Source organism: Anthonomus grandis, chromosome 11 (assembly GCF_022605725.1).
Source record: "Anthonomus grandis grandis chromosome 11, icAntGran1.3, whole genome shotgun sequence".
Classification (NCBI taxonomy): Eukaryota; Metazoa; Arthropoda; class Insecta; order Coleoptera; family Curculionidae; genus Anthonomus; species Anthonomus grandis.
Window position 1 is genome coordinate 29,931,056 of NC_065556.1, and position 16,292 is coordinate 29,947,347.

Consider the following 16,292-nt stretch of genomic DNA (forward strand, 5'->3'; position numbering starts at 1 on the left):
AGATGCCTGGAAGACATGAAGAATTAGATTGAAATCAACTCTAACAAATATCCTTGTCTTCAGCACAGTCATGTTTCTTACGCAAAACTCCTCCTCAGTCCTAATTTCTTTTAAGGATAAGGCGACACCATCAAATTTTTATAATTGATCCTTCCATCCTTCTCTGTCCTGGGATAGTTATTCGGCTTCGCGTAACCCTTGATTAATTTATTTTTTATTTTATTAATATTTGATTTGAAGTGAGTAGTCACCTTGAAGATGGAAGTTGCCCCTTAGACTTCACTAGAAAAAGTTGGATGTCTCAAAAACTATTAGATTGACAAGCTTTGACTTGAGAGAACTTGAAAAACACGATTTTCTATGTATTATGCTTTTTCTTTCATAAGAACAGTTTAATTAGTTTCTAAGATATTAGACTTTGAAGATAGAACTTGCTTCTTAGACTTCATTAGTTACAAACGTTTGAACTTGGAAATCATGCTTTCATAAATATTTTGCTTTTGGTTTCATAAAAAAAGCTTCCTAATAGCTTGAATGCGGAGCATTAGACTTCGCATTCTTTATTTATGTATTTATTTTTGTACTTTTGTCAGTTATAATAAACATCATTGGAATCAAAACCAAGCCACTACAATTTTATAACCTCAAATGATATTATCTGAAAGCTCTTAGACAATGCTTTCATTTTGATTGTTCTATGCAGTACTTAATAAGGATTTAATCTTATTCGAATTCATGTAAATCACCTTGATTCTACTAACGCTAGAAACTAGTAAAGGTTTCTAGGATATCGATTCTCAAATCTTCAATCAATATGGCAATAGCCATACTGAGTCTCATATTAATGGCAGTGTCTTACATTCAATTGCCATTCAGACATCAATAGAATTATATATATTTTTTTTATTTAGGCAATTCAGTTACAAATTACTGATTATTTTCTTATTCTAGAGAATGGAATCTTTAATTTTCCTTTTGATTTGAAGCAATTGAACCCTGGAATAGTCCTGTTTTATCTAAGAGAAGATTTATTTATCAGTTTGTTTATTCCAGGCAGTTGGATGGATCAAGGCTTTTTTTTCATTGACACTTGGACCTTGACTTATTTCTTTTTTATTCCAGGCAACTGAGTCGTAAAAGTAACAGCAGAAATTTAATTATTCCTCACTCATTTCAGTCAGTTAAGTCATAATCATTCAGGGTGCAGGCCCATTTTTCATTTCTGCCTATTCACTTATAATGGTTTCCTTCATACATTTTTTTATGTGTGTTTTGTTGTTTCTCGTTTAATTTTTACTTCACAATTTATTAACTGTAGATCCAATTTATTTTAATAAACTATTGCCAGAGATATTTTCCAAAATTATTTGGTAACGCATGCAGAGATTCGCTATATACAATTGGTCAATCCCTCCATTGGGCGCGGAAATTGCAAGGCATTAACATTGTTGCAGAAAGCTACAGAAAAAACCCTAAAGTCAAAATAAGACAATGTTCCTTTGATTCCACATTTCCCTAGATGTTTCTCTGTTTAATTTCAACAATTAGATTATTTTACTGTTGTTCTGATGTATGATTAGATTCTTCTTCTCTTTACAAGTTGCAGCGCTTTGTCATCCAGTGTTTTTTCTTTAGGGTGTTTTTCCTATTCTGATAATGACAGCGGTTTGTGTCTTTGGGACTTTCGAAGGGGATATAGTTCTTTGGAAATTGTTCCCCAAACATCAGTTTTGATTTTTCCCAGCACATCACCACTGCAGTTGATAAATTACGCATTTTTTCATAATTTGCAAAATATTGGTCAACCATGCACCCTTAGTGTAACATTAGTGAAAATGGCAATAGTTAAATGGTTGCACGATTAAATTCGTTTAAAAAAAGTAGTTGAAAACGAGAACATGTACCAAGTCAATGGACTTGTCTATATTTTAGGAAAATGGTCAAAGTACAAAAAATAGATTTAACTGTACCATTGAATTACTCATAACAAAGTAGTTGAAAACGAGTACCCGGTAATAGAGTCCCAAAATTGGAATTTTAAGTTCATAATTGAAGAATTTTTGACTCTTGGGATTTTTTGTGAAGGTTTTTTTAGGTTCTGCTGGAAAAACTAATAAAATCCTTTTAATAGGAGTTGAAAAATTTGAATTTTACGCGCAGGAGTGCCTGTAATAAGCAAAATTATTTATCACTTACCAGAACAATAAATATATCGGTTACTAATAATCAAAATTAAAGAATATTTAGCTCTTGGGATTCTTTGGAGGTTCTTCTGAAAAAAAAAACAGTAAAATCCCTGTCTACGGAATTTCTGATGCTTTCCACATTTCTTCTGGACTATTTTATCTTTCTAAAATGCTAGCTTTCTATATTAGGACTAAATATTTCTGGATTTGAAATCTCCAATATTTTTGCAGATCTGGTGCGGTTAGATTAGTTTTTAGAATAGGATTTCAGCATTTTCTTCCTCACTCTTACTCAGATTACTTCTGTACGAATTTTAACCAACACGAAAATCAGTGTACAACAATCAATGCCGGTTTGTCTGACCATGAGGCAATAGTGGGATTAGTAAAGCTTAATAGTGCAGCTAATGAGAATAAGTTTGCACGCGATAGACTTTATATTAGAGCTAATTTCCGCAAATTCTCCTTGCTTTGCAATATGTCAAGTTGGAATAATGTATTGACTACTGTTAACCCACTGCATAGCTTTCATCAAATAGTATTAAACAATTTTAACACTGCTTTTCCTGTTGTCAATATTAAGAAACGAAATAGAAAACCTTGGTATACTAAGAGTATCTGGGAAAAATATGCGCTCTCTTTTTTACATTAGGAAATACGCTATGAATAATGCAACATTTTTAAATTATTATAACAGATACCGCAAGATTTACAGAAACTCAATGAAAATGGCTAAGTAGACCTACTTTCAAAGGGGGATAAATAGTTCCTCCAACAGAGCAAAAGAGTCTTGGAAGATTTTAAATGAGCTAAGGGGCAAAAATAATGTCTTGGTTATTCCAAGTACCTTAGATTCCAATGTCCTCTTCTACTGTGATATTGCTAGTAACCTTGCAGCCAATCTCTCACAAAAAATAGATCCCAGGAGCTATTTCAGCAATGTGGTAGTAGCCGAATCTTTCTTTTTTGCCCCCACAAGTGTAGAAGAACAGTTAATGGTTAATATTAAGAATATGAGTTCATCAGGCTGGGATGGGCTTTCTCTTAAAATATTTTCTGCTTTACCTCTTGTTGCTTTGCAAGTCTTGGCCAAGTCAATTGACTTTTCATTTGTTTGGAGTTTTCCCAGAGTGCTTAAAAAGAAAAATGATTGTTCCTCTTTACAAGGATGGCGATCGCGACTGTCCTTCTAACTTTAGACCTATAGCGTTATTGCCTACTTTAACCAAGATAGTGGAACGGCTCGTTAAGGTGAGGATGGTTTCATTTTTAAATAGGTTTGGCCTATTGAGTCTTCAGCAGTTTGGCTTTCGTAAGTCTGTGAGCACAAATGATGCTATCTTTAGCTTTCTAGAGCACCTGTACAACCGACTGAATGTTGGTGAAGTCGCAGCAGCGGTATTCTGTGACTTGTCCAAGGCATTTGACTGCGTGAGTCACAGAGTGCTGCTGATGAAACTGGAGCTCTATGGTTTCAGAGGAACTGCCCTTGAGTGGTTTCGTTCCTACTTATCAAATCGTGTCCAGGCTGTCAAATTTAATGGTGGTATCTCTAAGGAACTTAATATAAATGTGGGTGTTCCGCAAGGATCAGTACTTGGTCCTTTACTTTTTCTCATTTATGTGAACGATCTGCCACAACTGCAGGTAACTGGCAAATTTACATTGTTTGCCGATGATACCACCATCCTCTGGCACGACTCTGATGTTTCTCAAATGGAGGCCAATATACGTGCAGATTTGTTAAAAATAAGAGACTGGTGTGATGCAAATTTTTGGACATTTAATGTTTCCAAAACAAATATCCTTAATTTTAAATGTAATACAAATGATATGTGTTTGAATAATGAAGCCATCACAATGCCACCATTCAGTAAGTTTTTGGGTCCTTCCATAGACAATTTACTTAAATTTGAAGACCATATTGTGAATGTATGGAGAAAAGTCTCATCAGGCTGCTACGCCCTAAGGGTTATTGCCACCAGTCTTAATTTCTCCATCGCCAGATCTGCATACTTCGCGATTATCGAGTCGCACCTTCGATATGGAATTTGCTTTTGGGGTTCATGTTCAAATTCAATGTTTGTACTCCAGAAAAGAGCCATTAGATATCTATGTGGGGCCAAGCCGCGTGACTCATGTCGCCCGCTTTTTGTAAGTCATATTATTTTAACCCTGTGTTGTATCTTTATTTTGGAAACAGTTTGCTTAGTTTTTAGAAAATATAAACAGGAACTCCACTTAGGAAGCCACTATAATACGCGACAAAATTATTTGTTAAGGCTACCCATTCCTCATTTTGAACTTGTCCGTAGCTCTATCATATATGGAGGTAGAAAGCTGTTTAATAAACTTCCACTAGAAATAAGACAACTTAAGACTGAAAAAAGCCTACGTACAAGGACGAAAATATTTCTTGCTAGTAAAGCGTACTATAGTTTAAGTGAATTTTTTAATGATTAGCATTTAAGTATTTTTCAAAGTTTTATATAATTTTATTTTATTTTAAATTAGTTTTTCGTTTTTATTCATTTAATGTACAGTCTATTGGCTTTGTCCACAACTTCTATGTTTATATTGACAATAAAGCATTTTTGAGTTTGAGTTTAGAAGAGAGTTCAAAAGAATTCATATATTAGATCCAGAATCTGCTCTTTATTTTGCTTTTACGTTTGAAAGGAAGACATGCTTCTCCCATCTGTTTCAATCAATTTATAGTCGATTTGGCTTTTGTATTGTCGGTCTTGATATAAAAAATTGAATCGATAAAAATTGATCCATATTGTCTTCGGTTGCAAAATACAAAAGAAAATTACCAGTATAGAAATAAAAGTTGCTTAAAAATAAGAAGAGTATATAGACTAAAGAAGAGGACTTAAATAGGACGGTAATTTTTGACCCAATAATAGATGTTGTGCAATTTAGTTAATTTTGCCCTAGAGATAAAAAAATATATAAATTAAATCACTCGAATTAAATTGAAAAATAACTTCAGAGATCACTTTCCATCCTGGATCTCTAGATGTCGCTCATCTGAAATAGTCCAAAAATGTATGTATGCGCGAATAAATCGTATAGTTTGATCCCATCGTTTTTCCTGGCAAAATCGTGGTATATTCCCAAAAAGAAATATTCGGAGCGTCATAGAGCACGCAAAACGAGAAAAACGATAACGCGGTAGATTCACCTTCGCGTTTATAAATAGCGCCACGATCCGCATTTAGATTCCGCCGCCGGAGAGCGAAATCGTTTCGAATCCAAATTTTTTTTTCTCCTTTCAAAGTTGCCCAGGTTGACCCCCTGGACCGGGAAATACGTATACAGTTATTCACTTACCATCTGACAATACTTCGTAGGCCTCTGAGATTTCTTTGAACTTCTTTGTGGCCTCGTCTACGTTATCGGTGTTTTTGTCTGGATGCCATTTCAATGCCAACTTTCGATATCTAAAACGGAAGAGTATTAATTACTTGAAATTCAACAATTATTAATGAAAAAGTAAGAATATTCAGGTAACGTACAGGATGTGTGACCTTAAGGCAATATTTCAGCGTTGAATTTAAAGATGTGCTAGACGGCATGCATATTAGCATTCTTTACACAGAAACTTAAATAAACATTCTGTATAATGCTAAATGATGTTACTAGGCCACAATAAATTAAATATCATTATTAATAAAAATTGACTAAAAGATAAGATTATTGTTTATGTTTATCTTAAAAATAAATTCGTATATTACTTACGCTTTTTTTATTTCAACGGTGGTTGCAGTTTTTGGCACCTCGAGGACTCTGTAGTAGTCCACCATTTTGGTGCCGTTTGCTTCCTTATACCCCAGTTTTACAGCGAGTTACTAAAACAAACAAGACAAAATTAAACCTCAAATATGGCAACTACTCATCATCTACCACCATATTTAAAACAACTAAACGTTGTTGTTTGTTAAATGTTACAGTGGGAGAGATAGATGATAATAAGTAGCGATGTAAAGGCGTCTTATCTTATCGGATACCGAGAAATAGGTTAACGTTACCTCGCTTAATCATACACCGTTACTGGGTTGAATTTATTGCGACCGAATGTGCGAGTATTTTGATTAAAATCACTACGACTTTTGGGATTAGTATCGTCTGCCAAACTGACAGGTGACAGTTGGTTTGATTTTAATTGTTCGACCACGTCGTGAAACATATACGGGGTGGACTAGGAATGCAAAAAATGATTTTGACAGTTGATGAGCAGTGACACTTTTGTTTCAAAAAAAATTGTAATTTGAATCTGATATGCGATAAAGAAATAATCAAAATATCTGTCATGTAAGGTTCATTTGTCCACATAATTTATATGGATATTGGCACTAGATGGCAATAAAAGGCAAATGATTTTATTTCTTCCAGGCATTCCGGTGAGAAAAATGTGAATATCTTGATTTCTAATGTATGGATTTCAGTAAATTTTTCAATAGCTGCTCGAAGAACCCTTAAAGTATCATAGAAATCAATAAGTACAACATTCAGGTCTCTAGAAATCAAGATATTCAATTGCCAATAAGAGACAATTTTTTTAATTTTTTTCCAGGCACTCCAGTGTCAATATCTTGATTTCTAGTGTATGGATTTGAGTACAATTTTCAGTAGCTTCTTGAAGAACCCTTAAAATATCATAGAAATTAATAAGTACAACATTCAAGTCTCTAGAAATCAAAATATCCAATTGCCTATAAAAGACAATTTTTTTAATTTTTTTTCCAGGCACTCCAGTGTCAATATCTTGATGTCTAGTGTATGGATTTCAGTAAATTTTTCAGTAGCTACTCGAAGAACCCTTAAAGTATCATAGAAATCAATAAGTACAACATTAAAGTCTCTAGAAATCAAGTTAATCAATTGCCAATAAGAGACAATTTTTTAATTTTTTTTCCAGGCACTCCAGTGTCAATATCTTCATTTCTAGTGTATGGATTTCAGTAATTTTTTTAGTAGCCGCTTAAAGAACCCTTAAAATATCATAGAAATCAATAAGTACAACATTTAACTCTCTAGAAATCAAGATATTCAATTGCCAATAAGAGACAATTTTTTAAATTTTGTTTCCAGGCACTCCAGTGTCAATATCTTGATTTCTAGTGTATGGATTTCAGTACATTTTTCAGTAGTTGCTTGAAGAAGCTTTGAAGGAATATAGAAATCAATAATTACAATATTTTAATCACTTGAAATCAAGTTATTCATTTGCCAATAAGAAACAAATTTTTTTTTTATTCCAGGCACTCCAGCGAGAAAAATGTCAATATGTGCCTATATCGATTTTTGATGTATGGTTTTAATAATTTTTTATTTATCTCATATAGGTTCCGTAGTAATATTAGTAGGTCCGATATAAGAAATATTTCGAGGGTTGTAGTAATAATAAAAGTAAAATTAGCTTGACCCTTGATCATAAGCATGTAATACCTAATGACTATTTCTGTGAAAGGTCTCATTTTATGGAATGCACTTTATATTTTGATTTTATTTACATAATGACACATACTTGAAATTTTAAGAAAATTACTAATCTAATTATTATATGCTGATGTGAAGTGTTATAGCGTTATCCTTCTCATAATCAATTTAGTTCTTTGAAAAAAAATGTCTTTTTAATCATCATCAAGATACTACAAGACATTCTTACTAACACTTGACTATCATTTTACTTTTCAATGATTAATAGAGAATTAAAATTAGGGAACCTATTTGTTGATATACTATCATGGTCCATGGAGATTTCTCTCGAAGATTTAGAGTTATTAAGTCCAGGAAGACCTTTTGTACCTTAAATTATAGGTGGAACATTGGTCCAGCGAATGCTGTAAGCCCAGAAGTTGTAATTTTTCATGTTTAATTTGTAAATGCATTTAAATAATTCATATACGCGGTGTTAGAACATATTGTGAAGTATAGTTTTGTTTGTATCTATTTTATATATTTTTGAAAAATAAGTTTTAATTATCTAGAAAAAGTAAGAAATTTTCCACTTATATATGGACACCAGTCAAAATGACTTCAATTGCCTGGAAGAAATAAGAAATTTCCCATTTACATGGTCACAAATAAAAAAAATACTTTAAGTTGAGAAAATGACCGTTAAATCAATTTTTAGTCAAAAAAAATCAATATATCTGCCACGTAATGTCCATTTATCCATACATGGATTTTGGCACTGTAGGTATCCCTTCACGGAACTTTGCTTTTATTTATATAATGACATACCTGAAATTTTACGAAAATGACTAATCTTACTATATATACTGATATGAAAAAATGTTGTTCTTCATAAACAATTTTAAAGTTCTGCCTTTTTAGTCATCATCAACATCAGTATGACGTTATTGATTAAAAAAAAATCCTACAAAAACCAAAATCATTTTACCGAAAAAAAAATATTTCCTAGTTGTAAAAGAATGACTTACTAAAAACCAGTTAATTCGTCTTAACGTCAAACCTTATTCCTTATTTGGACCGTAAATTAAGCAGGATTCTTTCAGATACACTTTGACGCGGAAATGGAATTTTTGCGAATGTAATAAAAGTGATTTTATTCTTGTAAGATGTAACCGAGCGCCTTTAGGTCAACGACAATGAAAAAATCGCGTGGGTCTGCGTTTAATGCCCCCTTTTGAGTCTCATCTTTGTCTGCCTCGATGGTGGACCCCTTAAAACAAAGTTACTTGCACTGAGGTTACTTATTAGTCAAACTAATTGCCATTTCCTCATGTCACATAACGTAAGCTACAATTAAATGACAGGTAAACTAATAAGTCAATAATTTATATATTATAAATATGCTTTAAATGCTGTGTTCCTGAATCGCTCTTAAATTATGGTCGATTATTCATTTATGTAATGATGTGAGTTTATTATAAGTTGCATTTCAAATTGATTATTACCAGTGAAGAACTTTTTTCCAACCCTATGTTTTTTTTTAATTAACTGCCCAAATTATTTTTTTTTTGAAAATAAAATGTCCGCATCTATTTGTTCTAATCTAGCTCTAATCTATTTTGATCCAAATTTTTAATTCTATTCCACTTCCACATCAAAATATTTAAAATAATATTTGTTTGCAGAGGTTTATGTAGAGACCTATTTTATTTTATTCCAGGTACTTGAAGTCATTATTTCTTTTAGTCCAGGCAGTATATTTCAGACGTGTCAATTAATTTTTTTATTTCATTCCACTAAAGTCATTATCATGTTTTTCAAGATATTTGCGACTCCTTGACTTGAAAAATTACTGACAAATCTTGGAAAGCATAAAAGACGATGGAATGTATAAAAAATGCCTAAAATATAATAAAAATTAGAATGGAAACATTTTTAATCCCTGAAAGGCATAAGGAATTATTATAACAACCAAAAAAAACCTGAAAATTGTTGTAAAAAAAACGTCTGGCCTGAGTAAAATGTTCCCTAAAGTATAACAAAATTACTACAAAAATTGAGAACATCTGGACAATTTTTTAAAGTCTTTGAAACATATAAAAAATGGGTGTGAATGCCTGGAATAGTTTCAAGAAATACCTTGGCAAAATTACTCCAAAGAACTTAAGTCTTAAAGAAATGGGCCTAAATTTACCAAATACCCCCCTGATTCTGAAGCCCCTGGTAAATATTTTTTTTATTTAGCAGGTTCAAAAGAATAAACGTACTAACAATAATTTACCTCCCAAAATTGGTTGCGGTAGCTAAAGTAGTTCCGGAGCTATTAAAAAAAAACTAGTTTTTAAAAGTTTTTTTCAAAGAGCTCTAGCTCCCTGAGGAAACTTATCATCCGGACCCATGTTTATATGAACTTTAGTTTTTCTTTTGACGTTTTCTATCTGCCCTAGAGGTTTGAACGGAACACCCTGTATAATAAAAATTTGCCATACAACGCAAAAAAAATTAATTGGTAAACCTGAACAATTTCTTAAAAACGATGTCAAATGCCTGGAATAAATATAAAAATTGCCTGGAAAGGCAAACAAAAAATAATTACTCCAAAAAAATTTACCAGGATAAAAAACTGTCCTCTACAGTTTAACGATGCTCAATATTGCCAACGTTTTCCAACTAATTAGTTTTTCGAGAGTTTAATTTTTACTGGACAATAGTACATTGCGTTTATATGTGAACTAAAAGCGTTTTAGGGCCAACAAAGGTCAAAAGAGGGAGTTTCTCTTCGATTCATCTAAGGCTTAAATGTACCTAAATATAAACGTCCCAGTCTCCTAGTTTCAATGGAAATAGGTTGTTTACCAATTAACTTAACGCTAATCGGTTTCGGTGTTATTAAAAATAGACGCCACGTATATGAGCGATGTGTTAACGGTTGTAATGTTTAAAAGTTGAAAAAAAATTGTAAAATGTTTGTGTCATGTTTAATTTGTAAATGCATTTAAATAATTGATTTTTTCTTTTTATCTTGAACTGTTCGCATGCGATATTCTTCATATATATGCGAGGTCAGATCCTATTGTAAAGTGTTTGGGTTTCTATCTATTTTATGTAAAATGACTTCAACTGACTGAGAAGGTTCACGTGAATTTTAATCGACTCGTGATTTTTCCTAAAATTCAAAGAAACATTGCAACCTGTTTCGAGTTGTGAAAAAAATTTCAGTTCTAAACAATACTACAAATAAGAATTTGTAAATAATCAAGTTGTAGCCCTATTTTTCTAGATCATAAAACATTGTTACTCTACCTTAAACCGAAGCAAAGTTACAAGCACTTTTGTTTGACAGTTTTCCAGTTACAATGACTGCCTGGAGAAAAGTGCCTGGTCAATTGATATGGATTTTGACCAATTTTGACCAACTCAAAATCAGTCAAATACCTTTAATACAACCGTACGTTTATATACTTGTAAATAATTGGAATTGCTAACAAGGCCAAACATGATCGTTAAAATCGTCTGGATGGTCGTAATCGATTGTTATCTAGTATCTGCCTGATGGGCTGTTTTCAACGTATACGTTGAACACCGTTAGATGAGAGAAAAACTTGAGGCATGAAGAACTTTGTTTGTTTTTGGGGATCTCTCTACAGTAGATGACCACCTCAAGCTAATAGAAGAAATTATCAACTACAGGACAAGACAAAACCAATTTGATAATTTGAGAAGAATTGATTAGCGAATTGCGTGTTAAAGGGTGTAACTGAGAAAGTGTCTACCGTCTGCAGCCCCTTGCGAGCGAAATTTGGTCTAGATGAAACATCGTTTATAATAAGATCAGGGGGAAGCTTGTTTAATAAATTTTGGTTTTCATGTGAAAAATGGTTTATTCAAAGAATTTTATTTTCTTTTTTAAACCTAGCAAAGGTTTCTTCATTTTCAGTTAGCTATTTCTAAGAATTTTTAATTTATTTACCTTTTGATGTTTAATTTTTATTAAATATAGAGTTCTATGTTTTCAATTACCCCTTCAGTGGTCTGGATAAACCTGAGAAATTTGACCACTGCTGGACAATTGATCACAAAAAATGGTGACCGGCTAACACTACTAAATATCTTTGTAATAAAATTCAGCATTGCAATGTTTTTTTTTAAATGACGTTATTTAGTCAAATGTTTAATTGTACAAAATATAATTGACCCAAAAAATGTATCCCCAAAAACCTACTCAATTTAAATTCCTCAAGCACCCATTTATGATATTTATAACCGCGCTTTTACCTTTCTCTTCTTCTACCTTGGATTATGCCTCTTTATCCCCTTATTTAAACAATTGGTGCCAAAATATTACCGTAATCCAGACTGCTATTCTATTTAATTTCTCAGCTTATAAACTCATTGTTGTCGCAATTAAAACCTAATAAATCCGTCAATTTTTCAAAAGAAAAAAACCTTATTGACTAATTGCTTTTGCATTTAATATACCTACAAATAAGGATACGTTTATTATGCATAAAGCGGTCGGTATTTCAGAAATGCAGAAACACCTGACTGGGGAGATTAGAGACAAATTATGAACAATTTTGCCGACAAACAATAATAAATTGGCACACGCACAAAAAAAAATTAAACAAAGCGAAGTATCGAAATGTGTCCTCTGTATTTTTAGAACACGTTCCGAATGTTATTTAAGGTTATAGTCAACTAAGTTCAAGATGAATGGTGCAATGAACCCGCCGCGCCGGGTGCTCATCTCACCAGAAATTTTTCAATATAAAAATCCCGCGTGTGTTTAATTGATTTTTTTATAGTTTAAGCTCCCCCATGAAAGAACTCAGTAAATGCATATTTACTGAGTTCTTTCAAAATAAGTAGTTTGCAATTTTTTTTTTGTTGGTCGTTCAATGTCCCTCGGGTGCAGCTGACTCATTTGAAAGTAGTTTTCCATGTTTTGCTAAACGATCTTAATCTACTCAAGCAAGAAATGGACGCTGAACGTATTATACTAATAAATCAATTCTCAGTCCTCGTTTATATTTTACTTCATACAATTGTTGACTATTATTCATTCGCTTTTATATGCTTCTTAAATAATGAGTCGATTTCGGTTTAGTTAGTGGGCTTTGTCGATTAAAATCGTCGTTATGCAATCAAATTTGTTAATTTCATATTTGGTCCGATAAAAAGCATGGTTTATTCCAGGTATTTATTTTGTTTATCTGGTAGTTACAATTACTTTGAAATTCTTCAGGCGTATTTTTTTCTACTTTTGACTAGGTAACTGAAAAGTTTCTTCCAGGCAGTTAGGGTCATCTTTAGTATACTATGTTATTAAATAAAAATAATATAAGCTCTATGAATTGTAAATAGTACATTACTTAAAAAAAATTGACAGCATATCGGCCTTATACAAGAAAAAAAGAAACACATTATAAAGCAAAAATGTCAATACATACATACGGTAAAAATCAGTGTACGAAAATAAATGCGTCACTATTTTATTTTGACATAAAAACGACAGTTCTAAATGTCAAAATAACACGTAAGCGCCATCTTGAATAAATGCATTAAATAGAAATCTTGTGTTACCTCATTTAAAAGGTTTTATTGAGTACTTTTAATATTTATTACATGGACTCGGTGGACTCCGTTTTGACCTGTCTAAAAGTAACAGCCAAAAAAATACACTGTTGCGATTTTATTAATGTTTTTAATAATAATATACAAATAATTTATAATTTTTGAATTTTGGATTTGGAGTCAATAAAACCTTTTAAATGAGGTAACACAAGATTTCTATTTAATGCATTTATTCAAGATGGCGCTTATGTGTTATTTTGACATTTAGAACTGTCGTTTTTATGTCAAAATAAAATAGTGACGCATTTATTTTCGTACACTGATTTTTACCTATTCAAAAATCATAAAAATGTAAAACGTTAAAATAAAAAAAAATACTTTTTTATTAGGCCGCCATTTTGAAACGAGTTAAAGTACTCATTGAGACCTTTAAAATGAGGTACCACACGACCCCCCTTTCTATTTAAAATTTTTTCTCAAGATGTCGCCCAGCCGCCATCTTGGAATTTACAACTACCTAGTTTACAGTGAAAAATAGTATCTATAGACCAATTTACTTATGCCAAGTTTCAAAAAATTTTTTCGTTCAAAAAATAAATGGGGACTTCAAAGAAAAGCACTGTATATTAATTATTCGACGATTTTTTTGTAAATTTTTGGTATTGGTATATTTATCAACCCTATATGGTCAAGGTCTAATTATTAAAATGTAGAATATACGTATATCATGTACGATTCTGTTTACAAAAGGGAGATAAATTCGGCATTTAAAAAAATTGACAAGGGATTTACATAGTTAGTCTTTACACTCGATCGTTACCCATCAAATATGTGATAAAATAACCTTGATTTCACATAATATATGCCACTATGCAGGATACGGTATCCTTTTTATACACGTATATATCCTGTTAAACCCTCTTGTTATATCTAGATATAGAAGTTCAATAAAAAATGTACATCTGGTGTAAACCAAAAATAAAGTTTTTTATATATTAATTATCATGTGTTGCCTGGGCATAGTGCTCATATTTAGTTATTTTTATGTGCAAGAGCATAAGAATATTTATACTTGATAATATCTCTTAATCATGTCAAAGGCTTTACAAAAATCTTAGAAAATGAATAGACTTCGTGTAACTCTTGGGGCAGAAGAATATTTGTGTCATTTGGTGTTGGATTCAACAAGTCATAGAACGACTTCTAACAACAGAACAACTAATGATAATGGTACCTTACTTATATTTTATGATCAAGTGATAAAGAATGTGATTTATTGTGTTCTCTGCTTCGATTAATTGAAAAACCAGCTCAAAACCTATCTGCTTATTTCCTAGGAAATACCGTAAATGTATGAATTTTTTTATGGTGATGGATCCTTCCAAGAGAATGCTGCTGCCTGTACAACATAAATTGCCATTAATTTTTTGCTTTAATATCATACATCTAAGGTAAACTTCCTAAACATAAATCATCCCAGAGATGACTAAACAAATATTTTTAAGCCACTTTCTATCCCAGGAAATTCAGAAATCCAATTTACCATAATATTGTCGTGTCATAACAGTTTTCGTTCTTCTGTTGCTCAATAAAAAGCACACGATGCAAATCAGTCATAAAAATAACCGATTTTAAGTATATGAGCGCCCACGTCCTAGGACGACAAGTTTCCAAAATCGACACCTTCTATTGTGAATACCGTAAAAAATATGGCATCTGACTAACGCCGTGTACAAACGTGGGAAAGATCATTTAATTACCACTTTAATTTTTCCCAATTTTTTTTCGTTTATTGGTGTCACCTACTTGTATCTATGTTTGGTGTAATTTATGTGATCGGGAATAGATAAAGTCAAATGTTTTATGGGACTATTTGAAGCGAATAAAATTGGTTAAAAATAAAGGCGATCAACATTGAGACAAATTGGAGGCGGTCCAAAAGGACATCAGACACCATTTATTTATTTGCGCCTTGATCTGACTAAGGCTTACTGCGGTCATCACTTTTTTATTTCGATAATAGCAGGAAATTATTACTTACTTTGGCATATCAAGGTCAGTCTAAAGAAGCTTCCAAAGGCATTACAACTGTCCCAAATTCAATTCTAAAAACGCCCTCCTCACCGATTTCCTAATAGAACCGTTATCGTGAGCACGTGACTAAATGCGTCGTTATACCCAATTTCTTGGTCTTTTGTTTCTGTCAATAGATACCGTAAGTTTCGATTAATTTTTAATTATGATTCGATGATCGACCGGTTTTGGTGTCAAATGGGGATTTTTCAATTAAATTTCATCGAACCAGTTTTGAACAAATCGCATTGTTTCAATGTTCCGCATGATTATCATCGAGTCTTTGTGGCTAAAACCAGTAAATGTTAACCGGAAAAATTGATGATTAATACGGTAGGAAATAAGAGAAAGAACATCGACGTCAGATGAGTCATCTACCAAAAAGTCTCTTTCTTAATTCTTTCTTCTTTTGGTTTACTCAAGATATTCTTCAATGATTTAGTAGTTTACGAGACTCACTGTAAAGTAATAGTAAATTCACTGCATTCTACTGCACAATTCAATTAATTAAAATTGGGTTCATAATGCTTCAAATAGTCACAGTTCACATATGAAGTTCAAATAAGGATGGGTTACTTGTAAACCCAGACCTCGATATCGGATATTGGTTTTCTTATAAAAAGAGTGAAAGACAACTTCAAATGCCTGGAATAAAGTTAAAAATTCCTCCTAAAATATGGAACATATTCAAAATGAAATCTTTGAATACCTATAGAAGAAATATATCATGATTTAACTGCCTTTAGCATCAGCGTGAAATAAGTCATTTATCAAGATGTCTCCTCAATTCTTTTTGCTATGGTAGTGAATTCACTATACTCAACGAACTGAAATTGGATCTAAATGATTTCGAATGATCATAGTTTCTCATAAAAAAGTCCAAGTAATAAGCTTAATGATGGGCTACGACTTTTTTCGTGACGTTTATTCTCCAGAGCACGAATGAGCATGAATCCGAACGTTCCCCAAAAATGTGAACGTTCCCATAGCGTTAACGTTTGGTGTCGGTTTTCGGCAGTAACGGTCCTTTAGCAA

General features: G+C 32.2%; 1 protein-coding gene across 5 annotated transcripts in view; it reads right to left on the reverse strand.

Annotated features, from left to right (window-relative positions):
* Window positions 1–16,292, reverse strand: part of LOC126741986 (dnaJ homolog subfamily B member 6-like) — a 41,536-nt gene that overhangs the window by 10,076 nt on the left and 15,168 nt on the right. For 3 of the 5 annotated variants that reach the window (XM_050448497.1, XM_050448501.1, XM_050448499.1), the window contains exons 2-3: window positions 5,931–6,040; window positions 5,523–5,632 (exon numbers count right to left, since the gene is read on the reverse strand). In XM_050448497.1, coding sequence (XP_050304454.1) covers window positions 5,523–5,632; window positions 5,931–5,995 — 175 coding nt within the window. In that variant the 5' untranslated portion in view covers window positions 5,996–6,040. Of the gene's footprint in view, window positions 1–5,522; window positions 5,633–5,930; window positions 6,041–6,098; window positions 6,120–6,220; window positions 6,383–16,292 lie in introns of those variants that run through there. The other 2 variants (XM_050448498.1, XM_050448500.1) reach the window with 2 other exon arrangements.